The 26,973-nt window shown below is 36.8% G+C and overlaps 1 protein-coding gene across 10 annotated transcripts in view; it reads right to left on the bottom strand.

Annotated features, from left to right (window-relative positions):
* The window catches only part of EYA1 (EYA transcriptional coactivator and phosphatase 1), a 79,404-nt gene that overhangs the window by 21,671 nt on the left and 30,760 nt on the right, over positions 1–26,973 (bottom strand). For 5 of the 10 annotated variants that reach the window (XM_088520330.1, XM_010225437.2, XM_088520329.1 and 2 more), the window contains 3 exons: positions 18,424–18,566; positions 17,358–17,441; positions 11,974–12,063 (listed from right to left, as the gene is read on the bottom strand). In XM_088520330.1, the coding sequence (XP_088376456.1) occupies positions 11,974–12,063; positions 17,358–17,441; positions 18,424–18,566 (317 nt within the window). Of the gene's footprint in view, positions 1–11,973; positions 12,064–17,357; positions 17,442–18,423; positions 18,567–22,966; positions 22,976–26,973 lie in introns of all 10 variants that reach the window. The other 5 variants (XM_088520331.1, XM_010225438.2, XM_088520335.1 and 2 more) reach the window with 3 other exon arrangements.

Genomic DNA, 26,973 nt, shown 5'->3' with positions numbered 1-26,973 from the left:
TCCCCTGCAGGACCCTGGATGCTGCAGACCATATCCCGGATTAGTTCAGCAGACATCCCTGCGTTTTTGGGGCATGGGGGAGGATAATTCAGCCAGCTCTATGTGGAGCTTCCCTCTCTCTACAGCCACTAGGAATAAAGCTTATTGAAAGAAATCTATTTTCAGTGTGTTCTACAATCCTGTCTGCCTGTGTTTTTGGTAACAGTTGGCTACAGTTGTTTCTTATTCAACATTCAGGTACACTTGGGAAGCGAAGGATTAAAAGTCTGCCAAGACTTTCCATAATCCTTCTTATAATCACAGACAAATTAGAGTAAATTCACCAAAACCAGATAGGTCCTTCATGAAAATAGCTATTTCTCACTGTTGCAGAACCAGACCTGACATTCATTGCTAAGTAAAGATTATCTGGCAACACCCATCATTTTATGACAAGCTGGACTGTTAAATTTTCAACTTTTATGTTACCAGCAAAAAACAATCACACAATCAACATGATTTGTCACATTCAACAACCATCAAGAGTTAATTCTGTTTTCAACTACATCCGTACAACCATGCTCTTTTGAATATTATTTTCAAACAAAAGATATATCGTTCAGTGTGTTTTTAAATGTTTCTAATGAAGATATTTAGAATAGGTAAGAATGCACTTTTTTTTCCTCTGGTTTAAGAGAACATAAAGTGCAATGGCCTTGTGTTTGGCACCACTTCAGTCAATATTTGCTTTTGGATCAATAAACCCATCTGTTCACCTCAAGAGAAATTAATCCCACCTATCACCAACACTGTGTTTCTGTCCTTGATAAACACTTTTTTCCTGACACGGGCACAGTGAGGCTAATTTTCTTTTTTGCTGGTTTATCGCTGGTGATCTCTGCACAACAAAGGAAATTCATGCCTCAGTGCGACACTGAGGTCTCGCCAAGCTCTGTGACAGGTTTGCAAATGAAACGGTTTTAAATAGAGCTGGGGTAATTGTGCATGACAGAAACTAAGGGCGGGATGCACTCAGTGGTGCTGCTTACCCCTTAAACAGCTGCTAAGCATTTCTTACAAAAATAATCCTAACCAACACGGCAGCAACAAAAAACAGACACTTCAGCAACTTTATTTATGAATGAGTGAATGATTAAACCCGTGAAATTGTTGTACGGTTTTGGGAGAACCACTTAAATTCTATGCAACTTTATTACTCCTCATTTTTAATGAGAGATAAAACGAGTTATCATGGAATTTCCACTGATTTAATCAACTGTTTAAAGAGTATTCTGGACACTTGTGACTAACACAGTACACTCTTTCTAGTAATATTTCAAAATACATCAAAAAGTTTATAAATGAAAATTTCATACCAAGAATACCTTAGTAAAAAATCTAATCAGAAGTGAAAAATGTTACTGTAACTCCTACATTGCAGTATTTTATGTTACGAGTGAGACTGTAATCTCAAAGGCAGCGGCACAACTTGGCAGTAATTTTACTGACTTCTGCAGAATTGTTTTGCACAACTGCAGCTCAAAGCCTGGAAGCTTCACCTGCTTTCTGGGTAAGAGAAAGGGCAGCTACTAAACAAGGCACATTACTACAAGCATCTTGTTTTGGAACAGCAGTACTCAAAAGACCAAAGCTCTGATTTACTGTTATTCTGATTTCTTCCTTTTCAGTGGGTTAACCCATCATTCTGTAAACATAATTTGTCACCAACACCAGCCAGAGCACTCTGTAACTACTTTTTGCCTTTCTTTTAGATCTGTTATCCCTGCTGAGAGAATCTACTAAAGAAGAATTTTTCATACTGACACCAACTGTAGTCTTGCTGTGAATAACCACATTCCCATAAAAATCATTCCATTTATTGCAAAGTTGTTGGCAGACCATAGGAATAATAGTCAACTCAGGAAACCTTTTATCCTGAAATCACACAGCTTAACCCTTTGTATAACCACATGAAGTTTATATATAAAATCTATATTACATGTTGCTGATTTATCTTGTTTTATTAAATGTATTTTTGTTATTTTTAAAATCACCTCTTCATAGTATGTCATTTTTAATTAAAAAAAAAGAGATGGAATTGGATTCAAACAAACAATAGTCATGGTTCTTTCATAGTATATAATGCTATATTTTAAATTACAGATCCTTTCCCAAGACCGAAATATTATATTGGCATAGATGCTTGAAACTATTTTTGATGATAATACAAGTTTCCACTCAAATGACACTTTTTTTCCTATGTTCCTCCCTTCCTATGATAAGAAAGATATATATATTTACAACATAATGAATAATTAAAAAAAAAGAAAACCTTTGCTCTATGAGCTTTGTGAAAGATGTTAGTCATCATAATTGTTTTATTAAACACTAGTGTAGATTAGATTCAGGAGAGAGACATTTATTTTGTTAGTGAGTTCTCCTGATAGTTTGGGAGTCCAAGGTTGCTTATACTCAAGTTTATATCTGAATTTATTAAAGTGATGTGATGGAATAAAAAAAAGTTATGTCCATGTTTTCATTGGCTTTTTCTTCTGATTCTTAATGCTTTTTGTTTATGGCTTAATTTATGCCAAGAGATGTCCATAATAGTAATTTTGTATTTGTAAATATCCTTTAAATACATATACTTGTATATATATATATATACACATATTTGTCCTATAAATGAATATTAAAATATTTTACTGATTTTTTAAACATTTCAGTGAGATCAAACACTTAGAAATGGCTGCAATTGGCTTTTCTCTGTGTCTAGCAATGTTAAAGAACAAGTTATTTCCCTGTGTATCCACCTCTTGCACTGGTGATGGGAATTATACAAAAGCACAGAAAAAAACAGGAGAACCTTCAATTCACAAATTATATTTTTAGCATTCTGAAAGGCTCATTTGATTAGATACATTTGACCTCTTTCTTCTTGCTGCAACAGTATTTTAGTATTAGTTTAGCATTAGTGTCAACAGTCTGTATTTCACTGTTATTGAATATATAATAATTCTAGTCACATAACTGCATATTAGTTAAAGCAACATTCAGAAAGGGTACAGAGAGAGACTTCCTGACAGAACTGCCCTGCTGTAAGTCAACGAGGATTGTGGAAAAAAAATTAAAACAAAACACTTCATTATTTCAGTATTTTGCTGGTTCTTTTGTTGCTGCTTTTAATTTATATATTTAAAATCCTTATTAAATACTTTTTAATAGTACAATTTTGGATAGCTCTGTTTAGCTACAGAATAACTAGGCTCCATGACTATACCTAAAGACAAATTTTCAAAATACAGACAATTAATAGCAGTCATATTTTACTTTAAAGCAGAGAACCTAAAGTGGTACCACAATGAGTAAAGGGAATAGTCCCCCTACCCCTTCTTTAAAGTTTCATTAGACCATTGAACTGGATGAAATTCAGATAGAGCCCTTATTGTAACCACACTGAAACAGTAGAAATCTCCAGAGACTGTGAAACTCAAACATTTTGGGAACCAACTTCAAGCACTACTTTCGGGCTTTTCAAAGAAAATGAATGAAAGACACTTAATTTTTCTCCCTGTAGCAATATTTTATATGATTTCTACCAAATTAAAAAAAAAAAAGCACAAAACAAGATCTGCTTAAAATACATGTATGTGCATATCTCCCTACAATTGAAATAGAATCCTGCTAGTCACAACTAGGCACACCAGTGCAAACTCGCAAGATGCCACAAATCTGCACTCATAACATTGCAAATTCAGGCTAAAACCGTGCCGAGGCGGAAGATGTTGACAGCAACTACCTACCACGAGCACTGCTAAGATGCCTGCTCTGAGTATCCGGCCTTTGTGCTTAACTCTTACGACTGGCTAATGCCGCCTTGCCCTGAAGAAGGCACAAAAGGACGACACTGACTTCATCAAGCTTTCCTAAAATAAAAGGCACAAGGTTTTCAGAGACTAATGCACTCTAACATGACCAATGCGAATCTGTGGCCTGATGTCTAAGATGGAACCTAAAGCAACATGAAAAAATATATATATTTTTAAAGGTGACTGTTATGCTCTCTTCTCCACTTTGAATGGAAGAGACTGTTATGGAAAAGAAGTTTGCCTCAAAGTGGTGGAATCAGCACAAAATAACTGCACTATATGAATGGAAAGGGTGGGCTGGGAAAGATATTTGAGTGTAAATTAATGTTGATCTTAGCTGGAATAACTCACGCTATTCAGCATATGCAGCTGCATGAGGGGGTTGACTGGCTGCATGAGATTTTACACATCTGTCAGCTAAATCAGAGACCCAAACACAAAATCTATTGCTCAGGAATGCTATTTGAATTTGCGAAACTTAGATTTTGAGGTTACAAATCAATAATAGATTACTTAGGAAAGCTATGAATGTGTTATATAGAATGAGTCATAACTATAGTATTTACATCTGTATTAGATAGGTTCTTGTTCCAGTGCTATTCATAATGTTTAAAGAAAATGTATAAAACATTTTGCTCACGCCAGCTCCCTGAAATATTAAAAGTCAAAGAGAAGGCTCTTCGTGCACAAATAAACTGAAAGCAATACCTTCACTAATAGTAACACTAGCCTCTTGTACCATTAATATCAGCTAATTGCACATTCATTAGGTTCCATTGTTTTACTATTACAGACTACTGGGCCGAGTTTCATAATTAAAAGGGTCTATTCCAACCTGAAACGGCACTTCTGGCGCTAAGAGGCCTTGGGGATGACTCACGTCACAACCTGCTTTGGGATCTAAAGTGCACTGAACCATCAAGCAGTGGATCGGCTCTGCACGGGATAGTCATTAATTACACTGCTATTTTTATGTTACAATTCAGAGCCAGAGATTGCAGCCCAGCAGCGATGCAGTTAAAGCGACCGTAGCCAGGGCAGATTGGAGAGCCCAGAGGCTGACGCTGTCTCTGTACTTCTCTTTCTGGCAGTACCTCACCACTGCCCTTCAATTCGGTATCACCTCGAGCAGCAGGTCTTTAAACCTGCCTTCTGCTGCTTCAGGCTCTACTGACCAAGCTGCAGTGTGAAGGTACCCAGGGGTAGCAACTCACAAAAAGCTTGTAAATTTTGATATTTCATTTGCTGGGTTTGGGACAAAGACTTTTATAGTCTTTCACTTGAAGGAAGACTTCTGAATGTGCAATTTGGTGAGTAAGTGGACAAAACATGTTTTGTTTTTTTTTGGTATAAATTTTTTTAAAGGGATTAATACCACTAGAAAATAATTTGCTGTCAATCACAAATCCTTTTTCATTAGCATGGATGCCACTGACAAAAGCCCTTTACGATGTGGGATAATTTGATAAATCAATGCATTTCATCACTAAGCGTGCCTCCCTACTCTTTGGCTTACTTGTAATGCAGCAAAATCCCAGGCTCCCAAACAGAAGTCTCTGCTTACCAAACATCAGACTCCATGGACTTCACAGTGATCACTAGGTCACAGCCACAGCCACCCGAAATACTGCAGTGACTAATGGTGACTAATGCTCCTATTATCTAAATATTTTTATAGTGGTTTTTAAAGGAGGACTTCAAATGGTGTGCATGAATCACTCAAACTTGCACAACTCCAACTTATCAAAAATCATCGAAAATGAAAATGAGATACAATAGGAAATACATGAAATGCAATAGAAAAATGGAAAAATTCTTGGATGACTATGTGCAATGTTTTATGTCACTTTAGATCTTTTTTGTAATTTGTTTGCATCCATGAATTTTCTGTGTCAACACAGAGGCTATTCCTGAATGTCCCTGAGGTATGTAAGAAGCTGAAGAGGCTGAACGGAAGCACTCTCAGCAAGTCAGCTACTACTATACACAGTAAACCTAGCCCAGCCTCCAGCCTCAGCATCTGCCTAGCTTTCCTTTCCCTTGTCTCCCTTAAAACACAGGAAGTTCCACCTCCATGTGAGGAAGACCTTCTTCACTGGGTGGGTGGCAGAGCCCTGGAACAGGCTGCCCAGAGAGGCTCCTTGTGGAGTCTCCTTCTCTGGAGATCTTCCAAACCCACCTGGACGACACCTTGTGCCATGTGCTCTACTAGGTGACCCTGCGTGTGCAGGGGGTTTGGACTAGATGATCTCTAGAGGTCCCTTCCAACCTCAGCCATTCTTGAATTCTGTGATTCCCTCTTGAGGACAGTATCTGTCAAGTGATACCACCCTTATCATCATTATTATCATCTTTTCCGTAGATAAAGGGATGAAGGCATAAAGAGGGGAAATAAAAAGATTGACGAGCATTTACAAATTAATAGCAATTACAAAAAATGGATCCCGGGCCTCTTCATTGAACACACATATATGCAAAATGCACGCAGTAGGACCTGTAAGTGCTTAGCCTGTTCAGAGTTTCGAGCAATGACCTCAGATAAAATACAGTTTTGAATTGCTGTTTCTGCACAAAGGAGCTCAGCAGGCTTCTCTTTCTACTTGTGGTGTTTTAACAAGGCCTGGCCAAGACTGGATCCCTGGCCTTTGACAAGGAGTGGGGAGCGAGCTGCTGCTTGCAGCCCAGAGCACAGAGAGCTGCTCATCGTGGGCATGACCTGCACCCCGAAGGCAGCAGCGTTTGAGGGGGGCTGGATTGGCGCAATGCGCCAATGCAACGCTCTAACGGTGGATTAAACTGAAGCAACACAAAGCTCCTGCTTCTATCCTCAAGCAGTTATGCAGCTCTTTTCTAATCACAGAAGAGACTATGCTCTGAATGTCCATCTAGAGCACACTAATGAATATCCAAGTGGATTTGAAGTAAAAATTCTGTGTGAGAATGGAATATAAATCTCTATTGCATCTCCAGGCTACTATCTCTCTCACGGCCCTTATTTGTTCTTTCTCTTTATAGCTACAATGGCAAATGTAAAGAAAGTAGTTGAGTTCACTAATGCTAATTGTTAGAACGTAACATTAACTGCCTTTTATTTTTCCTGAAGAGCAAAAGTTACTGCCTTACAGTAATGCCTAATACATTTCCTTCTTCTTTTTTATCATTAAGAGATACTAAAGTAGCTGAAAAAATCATGCCATACTGTCGTTCAGAATAACTGACGTTCATAAACATATCAGCACTTAGCATATGGGGACTTCACAAACAAAAGCGGATTGTGAAGCTCTTATGCATTATGTATCCTTAATGGAAGAAACAGAATGCCAGTCATCTTTATCATGCTGTTACACATTGTTTCCTTTCTTGTAGGTGTCAAAATGCAATTATTTATAGTTTCATAATAAAGTAAAATCTTATTTTGGAAAAAAAAAATAAACTCATAAGAACCCTCCCAGAAAATCTGAAATGAACAAAGAGAAATAGAGTAAAAAACCTGAAAGAGAAATCAAATAATTCTGAAAGAAAACTACAAACTATTTGGATTTCTAACGCCTGTAATAAAATTCATCACTTAGATAAAAGGAAAGTATCTTATTTATAAAAAAGAATTAGGTAAGATTTTTTTTAAAAGGCTTTAAAAAAATCAGTCTGGGAAATGAGTAAAGTGATATTTCCAGCTGCAGTAAAGAAGAGTACAGCTTTCTAAAGAACAGATCTAATGAGCCATTATCATTTAGAATAGAATTTGCAAAGCAGAGAATTCACTTTTTTAGAAAAGGTGTCCATTCATCAACATAATTCTTCCTATAACATATCAAGCTATAATGGGCATTCGGTACCTCAAAGAAATGAAAGACTAATTTTTAAGAGGGTCAATATTAATGCTGAAATGCGCCAATATAAAAGCTTAAATGCATACAATCTTTAAAAATGCAAAGGGTTGATGTTACCTTTCAGTTCAATCATAAATTTTCTGATTTCCATAAAACATTTTAGCATACTTTCTAAAACACCTAATATTCATAATTAGTCCATGAATATCATAAAAATATTGTATTTTATGCTCTCTGTCACAAAATATTTTTAAACGGAGTGGCTTACCAGTAAGATATGCTTAGTCACATTTACTTCCAACAGGTGCCTGCCATTTTTTAAAGTGAAGCCACCTATTTTGGACCTCCAGGGACTTCAGAGTCTATGTTTTGAAAACACTGTACTTATTTTTGGCTTTTATTTAGCCTGCTATACTTCCATAATTCAATTATAAAAATACAGTTAAAACAATAAAACATTGCTTGTGAGAGTGCCTACTCCAAATTATACATTAGTAAATATTTTCCTTTCAGTATGTATTTGTCATACACATTTAACACATTGCAAAATAGTTTATAAATGTTACTTCAGTATTTCAAATTAATATATCAATTTGGAATTAGTTTCATTACTCCAAAGAAATGGACGCAAAGTGAAACAAACAATCTCTCCTTTTTTTTCTTTTTTTTTTTTTCCTTTTTAAGCCATTATAGAAGACCTGCAACACAGTGAGGTGCAATAACTAATTGGAAATCTGAGTATAGGTCACTTATGTATATACAGAATGTTTACATCAGAACTAGAGAGCGAGATTTGACTAAATTTTTTCATCGAGTTTGAAAAATACCAAGCAATGGATTCACAGATTTTTTTACACTAAAATTAGAGATATTCACAGAGGAAAAAAAAAAAAAACCTTCCTTAAAGCACACTGTTGTTGTTGTTATTATTATTATTACTACAACAACATATAGGAAATTAGCTAATTCATTTAACCTGGCCTTATCCCTTACTAAATTAAGATGGATAAGCTGGAGTTCTGAATGCCCCAATATGCTTATTAGCATTGAATCAATTTATGCAATCTATGGAATCACTGTTGAAGTTTATAATGTAACCTAATAAAAATAAATGAATCTCTAGTAGTTTGAGAAGTTTAGGATATGAAAAGCTGGTTAGGTAACAGGCAGGTGAAGTGATTCTTTGGAGATTCCTACTGCAACTCTGTCCTTTGCACTCAAAATATGAGGCAGTCTTTAGCAGGTTAGAAGAAGAAAAATTTTTTCTCCCCTAACTTGGGTGACAGGAGTATAGTTCAGATTAGAGCCTTCTGGAAAGTGATGGGTAAAAAGATGAGTGGGAAAAAAAAAGAAAGAAAACAGTATTTTGTGGTGTTTGGAAAACTGTGAATCACAAAGCAAAGTTATGACTGCCAGCCTGCAAGCCCGGCGGCAGGGAGCAGCACCTCTCAGGCTCCCTCTTTAGACTCTGCCTAAGCTCAAAGATAAATCTACACTGCTGGTTAGACACGTTCTCAAATCCAGATCCTTCACGCTCTTTCCAGGCAGAAATGCCGAAGCCTCTGGGGCTGGTGAGTGGAGTTGCCTCTCAACCCGCAACAATCCACACACTAATTCAGACAGACCTCACCAGCTATGAGTCCTTCAGCATCAGTCCTTTAGCAGCAAGAAAGGAGGAATGATGCTTTGAGCTTGAGGCATGGTTGAGATGACAGCCCACAGTTTTGATGGAAAGCGGTCAAGCTGCCAGAACATCCAAGCCACAGACCCAAGAACTTAAAAGTGTCTGGGGTGGATGTGGGGAATTTCCTCCAAATCCACAGGGCTTGGGGACTAGGCCTGTCCTACTGATGGTGACCTCCACAAGGACAGTCAGCAGCTCCAGGTGGGTACGTTCTTTCCATAATACCATGTGTCCACAAGATACTTCAGAAAGAAGAAATTTCCAGGGAACTGAAAGCCTTAGTCTTTGGCCAGGTCTAGGCCTAACATGCACAGTACAAGCTCTGTGCTTGCTCCTTCCTCTATACTCCTCTGTAGACCTCTGCCAATCCATAAGCACATTCCCACTCTTCTGCAGGCAGAGCATGTTCTTCACTCCTCTGGACACCAGGTTGTCTTTCAGATTAAAGTTCATGTTCCTCAGTTATGACTTCATTCCCCTATTCTTATCTTAAGAGTAATGAAACTTCACAGGGGTCATGTGGCCACCAGGGAGTAGCATGGACATTTCCTTTCTCCCTTTCCCCACATGAACTGTTATCTATTTTTATTGTCTGAAGAGCTCAGATGAAATTTGACTATTACCATCCTAAAAGCTGTAGGAGCGCAGCAGGACAGGGCAGTTGCTGTGATGCAGTGCGGATCAGACGAGCACGAGGGGAGGATGGTTTCCTTGCCCCCTCCCAGCGCACCCAAGACAAAATCCAGAATTTGGTCTTGACCCAAACAAACACAACTGCTCACCTGCACACGTGCTGCATGCAAAGAAGGTACCGTGCTGTATCTTCTCGTTCACTTAACTAATTTCCTCATTACCAGGGAATCACAAAGAGTCAAGCCAATGCCGTGAGCTCCCATGACTTAGAGAAGGACACACAGCAGTATTTTTTTCATAGCTTCAAAGTTCTTCCGTGAATATAATGCTATGATGTAATGCTAAGGCCATAACATACCGATTTCTGGAAGATAATCTACTCGCCCTAAAATGCATATGATTATCTGCCATTAAAGTCAGTGACAGTTACACACATGTATCGAGAAGTAGCTACATGTCTATTAAATATCTGGTTATGCACAACAAATGAAAACACTATGAACTTTACTGAACACGCTGGCAAGATATGGTAGCATTTTCTCTTCCTGCTCTGGATAAAATGTAACACAGCCATAAATCAGAAACAGATCTGGAAAATAACTAGCATTGTTTTTTCTTCTACAAGTCTGAAAATCAATCCTATACATATCGCTTACTAATGGTATTACTTGTATCCAAAACAATAACATCTTTAAATACCCTTAATGAAATGAAACACTTTTTTAAAATTGCAAGAAATCATGTCCTTTATTGTAAGTATAAAAATAAATACTTCACTAAGGAATGGAAGAAAAAATAAAGCACATTTAAATAATTTCATTACATTGCAAGATGCCAATTCATCTGCGAGTGGTTTCTTTTTAGATGAAAAGAAATCAAAATATAGGACAGATGTTAGACAAACCGCATTTGAGGTCTATCACACACTGGCATTTTTCAAATGATTTTGGCTCATCTATTAAATAAGGTGTATTTTGCTTGATTTTGAAAAAGGAAACATCAGGAAATATTTAAAGGCCAATTGCTGCCAATTAACTTTGATCAGCAAAAGTTGCATTTGAATCTTTTAGATTCTTTTGCCTGTCTGGAATAACACACATTTCTAAAATCCAGCAAAACAACAACTTGATGATTAATGTGTGTTGGCAGCCCCACCACAAGCTTGCTTAACAGTTGGATTTTAAATAAACAGCTGTCTTCATTATGATGGGAAAGAAATCTGACTGTTTTCATGTTTTCTTGTTATTAAAATATGATCGGAGATTGCTTTCTTCCCTTTCAAGGCGGAACGGCCAGGCATGATGGTGACAGTCTCTTTCAGCAGATCAGATAGTTTTGGAGTGATCTCATGAGAGCGGCCGAACCAGAGGCCGCGCTGGCTGCAAGAGCCCCTGCTGTGAGTCGCACTCCAGCGACTCAGCGTGCTGCAGGAGACAGCCAGGAGCAGCACAGAAACCCGAGCACGTAACAAATGGTACCTGCCACCGGGGAAGGCAGAAGACCCAGTGTAATAAGCCACGGAGACTGACAGCGTATGCAACATTAATGATTTCCCTGAGGTTTAAGGTAATACTTGCCCACAGTGGGATGTAAGTGAGAAATCTGTACCCAGTGACTAACTGTTTATAGAGGCTGAAGTTCAATATTTAATGGCCTGGACAGACTATTGAATTCTAATGTTTATAGATGGGCTTGGTGTCTCTGTCTCCACTTCTACAAGATGTCTACTGTGATCATAACACAAAGACCTGTGGGGGCAAAAAGCTACCGTTCAAACTACTGCAACCTTCAGATGCCAATGTGGACATTTAGTGTAGCTATTGCTATACCTTTTAATGACTAACTCATATAGGGCTGTTTTCTAGCATTTCCATAGCAAAACAACATGACCAAAAATGATTTTCAAACTATCTAATAACTCATAGTTAGAGAGAAATGTCAAATAATCATGACGTGTTTTAAAATAATGAACACTTACTTCTAAATCATTAAAGAATAGATGTGTGTCTGCCAAATTGAAAATCATCTCTTCCATTCGGAGTCCAAGGGAAACTGAAGTGGGTGGATCCTTAAGGAAGAAATTAAAAGAGTACACTGTCACTACCATTCAGAATATCTACATTTTTGTATAGTAAAAGCAACATCTAAAACACTTATCAGTAACACTTTGAAATCTGACTTTAGATATAGACTTTATTTGCATGCTATGGGTATTCCCATGTAGGTTTAGCACTGCAAAGACGGAAGGGTTCTACCCTTCAAATCTGATTCACCTCAAACTTCTTCAGATTTTACAACTGTTTATGTATTTTATAATCAGCCAGGGGCACGATAACGTTATCACTACTCAAAGCAAACTCTCACTGGCTCCAGGGAAAGGAGCTGATCTAGGGAGTACCTATCAGCTCTAAAGAAAACCTCCATGAATATTTTATTTGCAAATCACAATTATATTTAAAACCACTCCTTGATTCTCCACAACACCATGCTTTAATTACTCTTTCAGTTCGGCCCACCCATGCAGAGTGAACAAATCTATTGTTTGTTATTAATACGTAACACACTTTAACTTCTCTACAGAAATTACCATAACAACTTATTCCTTACCGAGCTAATAAACTCAAAAAGCATGTTCAGCATTGTGGTTACCAAATGCATTACAGATGTTTGTCTTGTTTTGATTTTTTTTGTGTTTTATATATTTTCAATCTGAAAAATTGAAAAGAAAGCCTAACATGTATATTTGATATATAACAGTTTCTCATTTATAATGCCAAGTACATCCAAGGGCACAGAAGCATAAGCTTGAAAGAACATGTTATATTATCTCATGATGTTCTCTACTAAGAATGTTAGTTTGTTTGGAATTATATTTTAAATAGAACTGCAGAAGCGACAACCCATACTTTCCTTAAAATATGTTAATATTCTAAAACCGATGACAACTTCAAGTTAAAAATAAAAGATGAAATCCATGGTTTCTTTTTCCACCTTTCAATCAAATTAATAGGTGTTTCAGCATGATCTCTGAACTTTTCAGACGTGTTTCTATAACTACTGGTTTAAAGGCAAATCATAACAGTAGCAAACAGCTGGAAAAGTGCGGTGATTTGTCAGCCTGTTTGTCTTTGGGAAATGCCCAAAACAAAATAAAGCTAACCAGAAACAAGAATTTTGGAAAGAAGAATATAGAAACAGAACTAAAAGGCACAGAGAAAACATCTACTCTTGAACTGACACGTTAGGACTAAATGCATTTTCTAGTATCCAAAAATAGCCCTTAAATGGGACAGAAAAAATCATTTGGTTGATAATAAGGATTCTGTCCTTAAAAATAAGTCTTCTATTTAAACTGGTACCAGGTAAAAGGAGTATCTGGATTTGTGATGCAAATGGAAAGACTTTAAAATATGAACAAAGTATTTTGCCACTCTATTTTAATATTGCTATGCTTGTAGACCTATGTCTTGCTTTCTTTATTTTTAATTTTGTGGGCAAGCTGGGTGAAAAGTAGGTGATTCTTTTGCAGTAGAGACCTGAGGCTACTTTTCCCTCTCACATTCCTGCACATCGTTTTTTTTTGCCCAGTTACAATCTCATCATTAGCCATTTTTTAATTTGCATTTCTCCTGAGCACGTGTCACCAAACAGACTTCCCAACTCTCATTTTTAAAAGAAGTTAGATGCTGTTTGAGGTGTCTAACTTGCAAATAAAGATTGCTAGTTACACTGCGCTTATCAGCTTCTCCCATGACAGTAGAGAGCTAATCCCATCCTGGTTTTCCATTCATGAATATGAATATTATTTGCAAAAGCAGGATATATCGGCAGAGAGCAGAGCATCACCTTTGCTCTGAACCCATGTGGTTAATTTTAAATAAATAACTGTAAATATATTTTAGGTTTCAGTTTATGCAAGTTTTAAACTAAACATTTTACTAGTTTTCATCGCACATTTGGTTTTGAGAAGATGGCTTTTTGTAATGCTTTTAGTGAACAATCTGAGTCAGTTATTTTTAAGGTACACAATACAAAACAAGGATTTCTCCAAAGTAATAATAGAAGAATGCCATTGGCTGGGTTAATTTAATTAGAAGGAAAACAAAAAAGAAAATCATTGGCACCTACTGAAAATGTCAGTTTAAATGCCATAAAGTCTAAGAGAAGAAACAAAACAGGTTTCTTTTCAAATAAACTGTAATTTCTTCATTAGATGCAATCTCCCTGAATAGAAAGTTGCACTTAGCATAAAAATTGTGTTCAAATGAAGCTCTGTATACCCACCTATTTAACAGCCTTATCTACATTAGGATTTTAGATCCGTATATTGTTATAGTCTTACAAATGCTCTGGTACAGAGGGCACAACCCACGATTCACGTGGCCTCAGGCACTCCAGGAGATTAAACATTGATGTCAGGCATTACAGTGGTGGCTGAAAACTCTAAGTAAGACAGGGCTAGAATACGGTTAAAAAAGAAAAAAAAAATCCCATGCCAAGCCTTCTTTTGCAATTTTAAGCCACTAATTGCTACCTAATTATTGCGAGGTGCCACACAAAGCGAAGGCGAGCCAAGCAATCTGCTCCTGCTTATTGGGATTTGCAGGTTCAGCCCGAGTGTCTTTTCAGGTATGGTCAAAATCAGGTACCAATCTTGAAGGGAGGTGCAGCTTGACTAAAGAAAAGAAATACCAATGTCAGACTGCTTAAGCGGGCCTCTTGTTTGCAATACAGCTCTTGGAGCCAAAACATTGTCTGTATGTCATTTCTAAAGTCTACCCACTTGATTTCATTGTTTTGTGGAGAAACAAGAAGCTGAAAAACAGGAAAGTTCACTTTGGGTACAAGGCTTATTTTCCACTTAAGCCCACAGGTCACAAATGAAGGGTTAAGTGAAACCAGGTTTTGTTTTTCTCGGTCGTGAATATATAATAAACCATGTTAAAGCAGCTTATAATCTAAAGGAAAGTTCCTTTAAAGCAGTTGAATATAAATGTTTGCATGGAGAATGGAAATTCGTAAGACCACATTATTCTAGTGCCAGTACTGAGACATATTTCCACCTGCTTCACAATATCGACACCAAAGGAAGAACTCAACTTTTTCCAAATTTCTAAACATTATAAAGAGGCATCTGGCTCAAAACATAAATTTTCATAAGTGTTCAAAGCACTAGTGCCAACTAAAGGAACTGATAGCTTGAAGTACTTGGTCACCAGATCTCTCTCTGTACATCTTTTTTCTTCTTTTTTCCCCTCAATGCTAATGGAAAAGTTGTTCACATTTTTTTTTCCTGGAAGTACAACATCATATTTCTATAGTACATTCATACATTTCCATGAAATTCACAAAACTCAAATCAGCTGCAAATAAAAATGTATCAGTTTATACTATAACCTGGCAAACTTCAAAACAAGGGTATTATTTTGTACAAACAATGAAGAATTACAAAACGAGGAGGGGAACAACACAATAGCAGCAAAAGGAAAGTAAGTGATAAAAACAGAGGAGGGAAGGAAGAATATAGAGAACAATGGCAAAAATCAGAAATGAGGGAGAGAATAAGGAAAAAAAATCTATCCCTTCAGCAAGAAGGCGGCTCATCATTCATAGTCTTTCACCAAGAAACTCTTGTATGCATTATGAAAAGAGTCAAATACTACGTACTAGTTAATTAGGATATTTTTGTTTCTTTGAAGATTCAGCTTTTGTATTTTAATGGCTACATGAGCAGGCCAAGTTTTATTTTTAAAAGTCTGTATCTAACCCTTGCCATAATAGAGAAACACACGACAAAGTGATGTTAGATGTTACACGGCAGGCAAAAAAACCCCAAATTTCCCTCAACAATTTTTGCTCTTTTTCCAGACTGACCTATGATTTACAATTTCTGATTTTAAAGGACAGAGAGCAACACAAAACTGTTAAAAAAAGATGTATAACTTCGGTTGTTGCAAATTAAGCCTAAAATTCCTATATGGGAGATACGTGTTGTTTCAGCATGTTCACTGAGTACATCTGACACTATCTTCCTTTTACCCTCTGATGGCTATGGATATTGCTAACTATTCATTCTAACATGCATTCACTCCCAGTATAAAAGCCTGTCCTTTTCCGCATGAAGCATGTTTCCCCTAGCACAGGGGATGTCCATCATGCCCATTTTACCTATATTCATTTGTAGTGAGGCAATAAAACTCCACTGAGCAAAGGCAGCAGTATTCAGTCCCATGCTGCACAAGCAGAGGCATCTGGGCTAAAGCTAAAGCTCCAATCCAGAGCCTCAGTGGCGATGGGGCTGCAGGCAGGAGTCATTCACCTCCTGTCAATGCACCTACTTATGTCTCTGTGCACCTGAATACCAGCTACTGTCTTCAGCCTCACGTATCCAGCAAAAAAGGTGTTTATGTTCAGGCCCTAATTAATGAAAACACTATTGGGAACTAGTTAACAAATGGAAAAAATATGCTGGCACAAGCACTTCTGGGCAAGGACGAGCTGCAGGTTTCCAGCACCGCTCTGCTGCCCAGAAGCAAGTGGTGAGTTTCTGCTCGCACCGAGCTCCTCGTCAGGACTGGCACTTTTCTCCTCATATGGGCCCGAACTGAAATATCAGATGTTCGGATGATCTGCAAAAGCTCTTCTTGGAAGGAGTTTGTCATATATTAAAAAATAAAATAAAATCTGTTTTATACCTCACAGGATGTGAATTTTGAAGTGGTAGAACCCAGATTTTGGTGCGAGCTGAGACATTAGCCTTCAGAAATACTGCCCTCGAAAAGCAAAACTGAATCTCACTGGGATATTCCGTTCAAAAACGGCTTTTATTCACCTAAAAATGCATTTGTCTTCTGAGAACTACCTAGAAAATCCTAATCTACAGACATTTTCAAAAATTCAGTTAAGGACTATGTGTAACAAAGATTTGACACAGAAGCAAGCTTTTAAAAACATCAATATAGGGAGATCACCAAAAAAAAAGAGAGAGAAAAATGTTGAACTCATGTGTCTGTGTCCATGTATAAAATGTTACTTTAGGGTTTAACTCACCCCTGAAAATTCTGCATTTTTTGAGAGGAGCCAGGTCTTTGCACATTTTGGTGTTATCAACAGGTTTTACAGGCACTCTGCATCTCCCTGCAACCAAAACCTCACGTCTTACTCCCAGTGCTACTTAATTATTTATTACGTACAGCAGCTGAGTAAATGCAAAAAAAAATGGACATGTGAAACAGCTTAACCCTTTGATCTTCTTCCATCTTCCATCAGGACTAGTATGCCTCTGGAAAATTAGCTAATATTTTGGTCTCCCCATAAACAGTAAATATTGCTGCAAATTAACAACAGTTTCTTGACACTTACCCTTCCATATCTGTTAGCATAGGACCCTGTAAGCAAGGAATGGAAAATGATGATTGTCTCATCCAAATCCCAAATGAATACTCTCTGTAAAAAGAGAACCAAATCAACGTGTTCCTCTGTGAACTAATATATAAAATGGAAAGTTTAGACTTGATAAGTGCATAAATAAGAAAATTGTATTGAAATTGTTATATATTAAAACCATAGTTTTCTTGCCATTTATTTTCAGAACTAGTTTTTCTTTTCCAGAATAGGGCAATACAATCTTTTAGATTTTTATTACAATTGCTATTACCTCAAGTTATTCTTTTAGAATAGAACTACAGTTATTGTCAAATACAGACAGAAAATGATATTTAACAATATATTATTTTAAAGTCAGATGTGAGATAAAATTGAAATATATGAAGAAAAGCTTTTTAAAATTATATCTTCTGAGTTTGAATTTTGCCTTTCTGCAAAACTTCCAAACAAAGTTCATATAATTATTCTTAAAAAATTATCTCTAAAAACAGAATAAAGATTTCCTGCTAAACACTTAAATCCTCTTAACTTGGGCTCATTTTGAATGGGTTTTAGGCACCTGAAGGATGCAAATGGTGAATTTAGATGCTGTATATATGAGAACTTATGGCAATGGTAAATAATTCCTTTGCCTACACCCATCTGGAAAATATGTATGTTTCAAATTTGTCCTCTGACCACACACGAAATGATATTTTAATGAAAAATATTTTGAATCTTGGTGGGATTGTATTTCCCAAGATGACTAATGGGCTAAACTTTTGGAAAGGAAAAGTAATGCAATGTGGACATTCATAGCTGTGGTGTAGCATTGGAGATGTGTTCTCAACATAAGGATTTCCACAGAAATTAGGCCCTCTTTATGAGAAAGACTGCTTAGGTAAAAAAATCAGTCTTTCAGAAAAAAAGAAGAAAAAAGAAAAAAATCTAAATTAGCTCTAATGCCACTGGATTTTTGGTCTGTATATAAAATATCTCTCTGCAAAATGCTGGTAAAAATAGCAGAGTCCGTAACAAGTGAAAAACATCTAATAGGATATACCTCTAGGTCTGAATCAGGTGGTGGTGAAGGATTATTGTTTCTTCTGCCACGTCCACGTGATTTCCCATCTGAGCTACGACGCAATCTATCTGAATCCGAGTCTTTAATGGGTGTTGATGGGCTGTGGATTGTACTGTACTCTGCTGTGGTAAAGAAATGACATTTTTTACCTTTCAGTTTAAACTTCCAAGCATTCAGGCTGCTTTTTGGATGCAACATGAAAAATAGGATGTTGAAATAAATCCATAATTGATAACTGGAAATACTAATAAATAAATAAATAAATAAATAAATTAAATCAAAGAGAGACTATATGTAATCATTGAAAAAAATATTTCAACCCATAAATAAAAAATTCGTCTGTAACTTTCTCATTATACCAAATCATGGAAAAGCTCCTATCTATATACATTCTTTTTAAACCCCAAATGAACAATTGGAAGGGAGATGAATCAGAATACTTTTTAAGCTACTTTGATGTCACTGACTGGTAAGAAAAAAATCCAGATATGAATTAAAAATATAGAAAGTTAAATATTAAACCTCTGAAAACTTTTCTAGGTTGCTTGGTCACAGATAGTTCATTTTTAATGACTTTATTTTAACCAGCTGAATACTGAATAGGAACCTTTCCAAATAAGGCACCAAGTAGAGGTTTTATTTTCTTAGGATAGGTTCGGTTAAGAAACTTACATCTTGTTTCTATATTTGATGCATAAATATTTTTCAAAGGCCTACTCAACACGCCAAGCCAAGGCACAATTCTTTATGAGCAACAAAGTACACTGTTATGCTTAGGCAAATGTATTTGCAAAAATATCTAGTGTTGATTTCCATAACCGAGAACAATGTTATTCTGCAAACACCTTAGTCAGAAGACATTTTTTTCTGCTTTCAAATCGACACATTCGGTAACAGGGAAGTGATTCAACATTAACAAAGCAGATATCCCTCCTAACTCATTTTAGGACATGCGATGTGCCACTCAGAAAAGTAGCAACACATTTTTTGAAGCTCACTACATGACTTCATTTCATGGTCTGGAGTGTGCAGAGGAAAGACTATCTTTTGTTTCCATGGCTATTATTAAACTATTTTTCTAAAAAATATCTAGTTAATACAAATGATTCTTCAGATTCCAATAAAAGTTGCTGTTCCTATCAATACCAATTTACTTTTTAAAGCCGTCTAGGCCACGGTGCGGCAGTTTGAGCAGGCAGGTAGATATCTCACAGAAGTTACACTGTCTTCTAAAAAGCGAGCAGCTGAGGTCAAAGGGTGGATTACAGCTGACAGCAGGAGACTTTGGACATCTGGGCAACACTACTTATTCAGAGTATCTTGAAATAATAACAATCACTTGTGCTGAATTAAAAAAAGAAACCTTTAAAGTCTCGTGCTTGGTTTCAAACCTACACTTAGCTAAAAAGATTATTTTTTCCCTAAATATCTCAGATAGATAACATTAAACAAGGCAGAATAAGTAGTTATTATGTAACACCATGTAAAACAAAGACTCTTCAAAAGAGACTTGGCCTATACCTAAAAGAATGATTTGGGGCATGTGCTGAATAAAAAACTTTCGCTGTCTTCTCCCATACAACTAAAGTCAGAAGAGATTTAAACAAAAACTTGCTAGGCACTGCAAGATGGCTTATTTAAACTTTAATTATTTAAACTTAGAGAACATGGACATTCTTACAGCATAGATATGTAAATTTTCCTTGATAATGCACACTATAAGATATTTTTTTAGATTAATATTTGAAATGCTGATTGATGTTTCATCTACTGTATGGAAGCATAAATAAGAAATTTTAATTCAACCAGTACTCAGTTTTGCAACCTTTTAATCTTAAATGAGTTTCCTATCTATCTGCTGTATGTTAACTTTATTAAGAGCTTAAAGAAAGAAAGTAATACACAAAAGCTTTCATGTAAGCTTTAACCTCGTAAAGTCAGTAGACAAAAATTTGTTGAATAGGTATAATGACCAATCATTTTCTAAATAAGTGCTCTAAAATTCTGACATAATGGACAATTGTATTTCCTACTGACTAATTCAAACAAGAGATGCTCCTTGTTTCTGACTACATTCTCATAATATTCATATTTGTAGCCATGTAATTTCAAATCTGGGATTTTGAAAGTCACAGATAGGAGATATCTAAAATTCCTGAGTACTGAATTCGGGTTTAGTAATAACACTAAATGAAACAGGGAATGGATAGCACGGAAAAAAATATAAATAAAATCTTAGTACAAATAAAAGCAAGTAAACCTAAGAGAGCGAGCATGTACAACAGTGTGTGGTGTACAGTGTGAGAATGGAGAAGAATATCTATTTATAAGACACATGCAGCTTTCCACCTCCACCAAGAACTTCATTTCAATACCCTGCACTCAAATTTTCCAACACTTGGCTGTAATTTGGACTTTCTCCCATCTTTCCTTTCCAGGCGCAAGTCTGACCAGACCAGCTCCTCACTCAATGCAACTACACTCAAGCTTTCCTGGAGACCCCAGCTTGGCTGAGTACACGAGGTCATTAGCCTACCTTGCTGGGCCAGTTGTACCTGCATCATTCCCAGTAGAGGTTTGGCTAATTTGTTCTTGCGTGTCTTCTCAGGCAATCTATTCTGCTGCTTTACAACCATACCATTAGAAAACAGTAGGCGACCTCAGCTTTCCTTGCTGCCATTTAAGCTCAATCGATAAAGGCAGAGAAGAAACGATTCCCCTCAGTGTATCTGTACACATCTGAAGACTACTAGCATATCCCTTTTGCTGTTTATCAGGTTAAGTGACCCCAATTTTTCCTTCAGCAATCCTGCGTTTTAGGCTCACATTATTGTTTTCTACAGTTTCTGTCAACTGGCCACATTGCAGCCTAAAGCAAATGGTTGAGTACAGTGAAGTTTTACTTCATGGGCTTTGCAGACTCCCCTTCTGGGCACTGCTTAGCAGGGGACATTTGCCCTGTCTGCAGCATTTTCAGTAGATATTTCCGTAAGGTTCCCTAGGTCATCTTCTGAAGAAGTGTCACCTAACTGGTTGTTTCTCAAAGATTAAATGCTAATTTAAGCAATGAAATTCTAACTATAGCCATTTTAGCTATAGAACTGCTGGGACAGAAGGCTTTCAGTTTTCCAAAAGAGTAATGGAAAGCTAAACAGGCATCTACCACATTTTCTGAGGATATATGGAGGTGGCCAAATATTGTATATGAACTGCATACACTGATAGCTGGAGCTTTTGAGTATGCTTTGGAAAGAGCTACAGTCATCAGTCACACACAGAATCATAAGATCCTTAAGGTTGGAAGAGACCTCTAGAGACCATCTAGTCCAACCCACCTGCACACGCAGGGTCACACATGGCATTAACCAATGGGTGAAAATGTGATATAGTGCATAAGAAACTTACTCTATGCATGTAAAGAGAAACCACAGCGTGTATTCTTTGGATTAAGGCTGCTTGACAGTCAGGCCAGTTGCTATCAGCTGCACATAAGGAAACCCAATCAAAGAAGCGAGTATCCATTCGAGCTTGCAGCTTGGACAAACCCAAGCCTTGTCTCTGATACATCCTGGAGCAAGAAAAAACCCAGCGCGTGAGAAAACTTGGTGTGTCGCTAATATTTGGAGCACCAAGAGAGGTCTGTAGGGAAAGGTAGAGTCTGGAAGGAGCTGCCAACATTCCCCATTCCACATTTGTGCAGTTCATCATTCCTGCTAAATGTATACCTCACACCTGCTCCTGTTCAGATCACATCTCCATTTTTTGAGTTCTCATTCTGTCCCTGAAGAACTCACAGCCCTGCACAGCATGGTGTCCTCCCCATATTTAATAGGCAAACACATTCTGTTCCGTCATCTAAATGATTAATGAAAATGTGGTCTGGTAGAGGGCCCAAGACAGACCCTGAGGAATGTCACTGTAGCCACCCTTCTACTTTACCAGTGAGCTGTTACTGACTACTCCCTGAACATGACTTTTTAAAATTTTTGTCACTCTTCTAGACCACTTTACCCCTGTTTGTTTAAAAACTTGCTAAGTAAAAAAAGTATAATTTTTAGGGCAACAAAAGCCTTGCTGAGGTCATGCTATATAGAAATGCATATGTTAGCGGTGCACCCGTTGTTCTACAGGTGCAGGGTCTGTTATGCAAGGAAGTTAAACTGCTCTACCTTCACAGTAACAGGCATAGTGTAAAATTAGCTAAAGTATTATCTTTCTAAAGCATTGAATTTACTTATATCCTGTTCTTGAGCTCCACAAAAACAGGGAAGTGCAGGAGAAAAGCTAACTCTCTACAAAACCACAAGCTGAAAAGCTGGACAGGATCAGCTCTTCGCCATCTGTTCTGATATGAAAAGTATCACAGCATCAAATGAAGCTTGCAGAAGCCAAGTCAAGCAAAAAATAAAGGGTTTCTCAACAAAGAATGCAGGGCTCACAGCAGATGACACAGGGTCAAGAGCAGCGTGGAGAAGTCCCTGCCTTCAGGGTTGTGATGGCCATGTCTTCAGTAGCAAGTAGCGTGGCTGGTCTGTAAGCCCAAACAAGTAGTGCCAACAACCACCAGGTCGTGTGAGATCTTTTCAGCCGAGATCTAGTCTGTTGGCCTCAACATCTTTGTTAGAGCTGGAAGAATTAGGTCCAGGAGCACATCATTCAGGTGAGGTCCTCCTGAAAGGCTCCCAGCCAACATGTTCTGGGATGCTCTGCTAAGCCGGAGCGCCGGGAGCAGGACAGACTCCTGGTCCAAATTAAAATGCTCGTGTAGGCACGCCCTAAGCAGACAAACAACATCAGCTTAGGAAATCTCCTGACAGGAAAACATCCGGAAGCTGGAAAACAGCTTAGGGCAACTCTTACATAAGCTCTGCCTGTCCTCACTACTCTCTGGATGCCTGCGTAGGGCAGCCAGGACAGGGGCTGGGTCTCCACTGCTCTAGACCACTACAGTCATTCCTGTGTCTACCTGTGACTTTTCAAAACTATATTAATGTTGTAGCAAAAATTATTCTTTTGCATCTGTTAATAGGTACATCTGATTTTAGATCTCTTGTGTGGCACCTCTCCACACTCTCCCTTGCCTTAGGCTTTCTCACACCAAATGTTAAAGCTTGTTCCAGCTTCGCATGCTCTACCAGTATCTTGGAAAAATCTAGTAACTTCTTGTTAGTAAGAAAAACACTTTTAACCCAAGTTAACCAAATTTAACCCAAATGTATATCTCCTTTCCCAAACAAGACAAAAACTCTACTTAACTGTGAAAACTAAAATATTTTCCTTGTTATACACAAAAGATATGAAGCCTACTATAGCATGATTTTCCCTTATATTGCAAAAACAAAAGCATTGTTGTTGCAACTTGCTCTAAAATGCCATGGAAAAATACTTGCACATTATACATCACTGTGTGCAGTTTCCACAGCACTGTGTCACGTAGGACAATTTTCCATCATCTCATAAGTAGAATACTTTTATTACTTGTGAATAGACAATAGAAGCACAGAGATACCATTTGCAACATCATATTTTGTAATTCCTTTGTTTGCTACAGAAATTCTCCCTTCATATTTTTCTAATAATAATAATAACAATATCCATTTTCATTTTTAATTAAGTAGTAGGAACTTAGTAATTGTTGTATTTTATTGCTAATGACTTCAATGTACTGTACAGAAATAATATGAAATGATCCACTCTGGGGAAGCTTAGTTGTTCCAGATATCCCAAAAACCAAGTGTAGCTCATCTTGCTTGGTACCTCTGGTTACTATGAGGGCAGAGTGAGACTCTTGCTGATGATAAAAACATTGCAAATTTAATCATCATTTTTTTTCCTACTAAATTAAAACAATTCGTAAAACAATAGTAGATGCATACGATCAAAGTGAGAGTATCTCATCTTTCAATGAACATCATATTGATGAGATGGTCCAAATGTCTCTGCAAATAGGTATGTACAAATATTTTCTATTTAGATTATGCCATAATGCATGTTTTCCACAAAATTTTAGTTAAATTTGAATAAATATCTTAAATGCTTAGTCTAATGTTATTTCAACTTCTGTACACCAAAATAAACATGTATACATAAATATATAGGTAGTTCTAGTATACCAGTCTCATGCTTATTTTCTTACTTTTGCATAGATAAATCTAAAATCAGAATCTCATTAACATTTAAAATCTTCCTATACCACTCTTAGGTATATAAAACTGTATCAGAATCAAAAATGCAGCAGAATAACAAATGTATTTGACAACTTTTTAAATTCTCTACAAATAAATATAGTATTACTACATTAGTAGTAAGAGTAAGCAAGTAAAGGTAGTAGGTAAATATTGCAAGAAAAGCAATAATACCTCTTGACAGGATCAGAGAGGATATTTTTAGTTTCTTTAAAAAAAAGTTAGATCTCTATTTGAAAAAACTAATCTCACATTTGTCTATTCGGGACTAGTATAGTACTATTGTAACTCAAACAGAAACCCTCTATATTAGGATAAAATAAGCTACTACAAGCATTGGCCAAAGCTCCCAAGTCTTGCCTTGACAACAACTGTATCAACAAATACTTCAACTGTCCATATTTTTTCTCCTGCTTCCAACTGAGAAGAAGAAAACAAGGGTTAAGCAGTCTCATAATGGATGGATAGGACTTCTCTCCACAGTTTGTCTTTTTCTGAACTCACTATTTGTACAGGTATTAGTGGAAAATTATCTACATAGTTTCTCTGCTCTGCTTCACTTTACTATTTCTGATTTACTGTTTTGAAATATGGTAAGGAGCAAGTATAGAAGTAACTTTCCATTCTCCAGTACTAAATATGACACAGTGTTTAAGGAAAATGTAGTTTAGCCTGTAAAATGGTGACCCAAGGCCAAGAACAAATTTTGGGGGATTGAACATTTCTTGTGAGGCTTTTAATCTGCATGGTAACATGTGAGTAACAAGAAAAACAACTTCTTGTAATGTTTTAGAACTTACAGGAAAGTAGATGAAGCAAAAAAAAAAAAAAAAAAGAGATCAAAGCTCAAGAATAACACATCTCTCTTGAAAGAAATTCATTTTAACATATCGTAAATACAGTTTCATATGAAATAGAAGAATAAATTTGGATTCATGGTCTATATCTATATATAGATCTCTGTCTCTAAAACAAAATTTGCATAAATCAAAAATTTGTTATTACCTGCCATGATGAGGGAGACGATATATCCAAGGGATATGTAAAGGAAAATTATTAGTTTTAGAAAAAAAATGCTCATTTTCTTCATTAACTCTTAGAAATACTCTTATGGATGTTCCTCAGATCATGTTAGATCACAGAGCCTGGCATAATCGATTAGAGAAAAATTCCGTCTAGTCTAGGGTAAATTTCAATATTGGTCACTAGCAAATATCTAGGTAAGATAACCTTTTGAAGACTGTGATTTACGATTGGACTCGATGATTTTGAAGGTCTTTTCCAACCATAATGATTCTATAATTCCATGATTCTATGACTCTATGATTCTACAAGCAGGACAAATTTATATGGTGCTAATTCATCCAGCATCTGCAGTGTTATTTTTGTATCAAGAACTTCTCAAATCAATGTTGGTATCTGTGTACATATAAACTATGGCTTTGTCAATGCAATGTTCAAACCTGCCCAAACTTTTAGACTGCAGAACATTTACAGCCAGGAGCTGCACAGCTGAACCATATGCAGCCTGAAGAAACACTGCCTTTTGCTGGCTAGGAACCTACTTTGATTAACTGTCCTCCTGTTTTTGCATTGGAATAGTGATGTACTGTCAAAAGTCAATTTTCATTCCTTTCCACTGTTTAGTTATTGTTACATATCTTATATACTGCACCTCAAATGATGCCTCAGATTCTTCAGTCTTTTGTGGAAATTGGCAGCTAATTGTTCATATCTGGGATCAGTATAGACTGAGAGCTCATCCCAGAAGGAAACTAATATTATCCTCTTATTCTGAAGAAGAACATGTTTTATTGAAAGCCAAAAGTTAGAATTTTAGAAGTGAAAAAAAAAATCTTACTTTTGATAATGAAGTTTTCTGTGAAATCTAAAGCAGAGTACAAGATGTCATACTAAGTTTTATTATTCTATTTAATAATTTTATGATTGCTTCCATTTCCACTAGCAAAATTACAGCTTTCTGTAGCAAATAACATTAAAGAAAAGAACATCAAATTGCATAGCTGATTTTTATAGAAAGGGACTACCAACCTTTGCATAATCAGATGACTTTGTCATGAAATCTCCAGTGGCGCAGCTATTCTGAGTGCAGAAACTTCTCTCCAAACCACAATGAAACACACACACACTTTAGCTACACAAAATGCCTTTTCTCAGACCCTCAAGGGGAACAGAAAGGAGAACTACTGAGCACGGGAAATCTCAGGTTCTCCTGCAAACATTTCTACACATATCGCTGGCCATCCTGGAAAACCTGAACAACCCCTGCAAACCCCTGCATTGTTTTTTTCTAAGTAGGAACTATGGGAAAGCATAAAAGGAT

The sequence above is a fragment of the Tinamus guttatus genome, unplaced genomic scaffold, assembly GCF_059628265.1.
Source record: "Tinamus guttatus ecotype Peru unplaced genomic scaffold, ASM5962826v1 Tinamus_guttatus_pri_ptg000086l, whole genome shotgun sequence".
Classification (NCBI taxonomy): domain Eukaryota; kingdom Metazoa; phylum Chordata; class Aves; order Tinamiformes; family Tinamidae; genus Tinamus; species Tinamus guttatus.
This window is presented reverse-complemented; position numbering and strand designations above follow the sequence as displayed.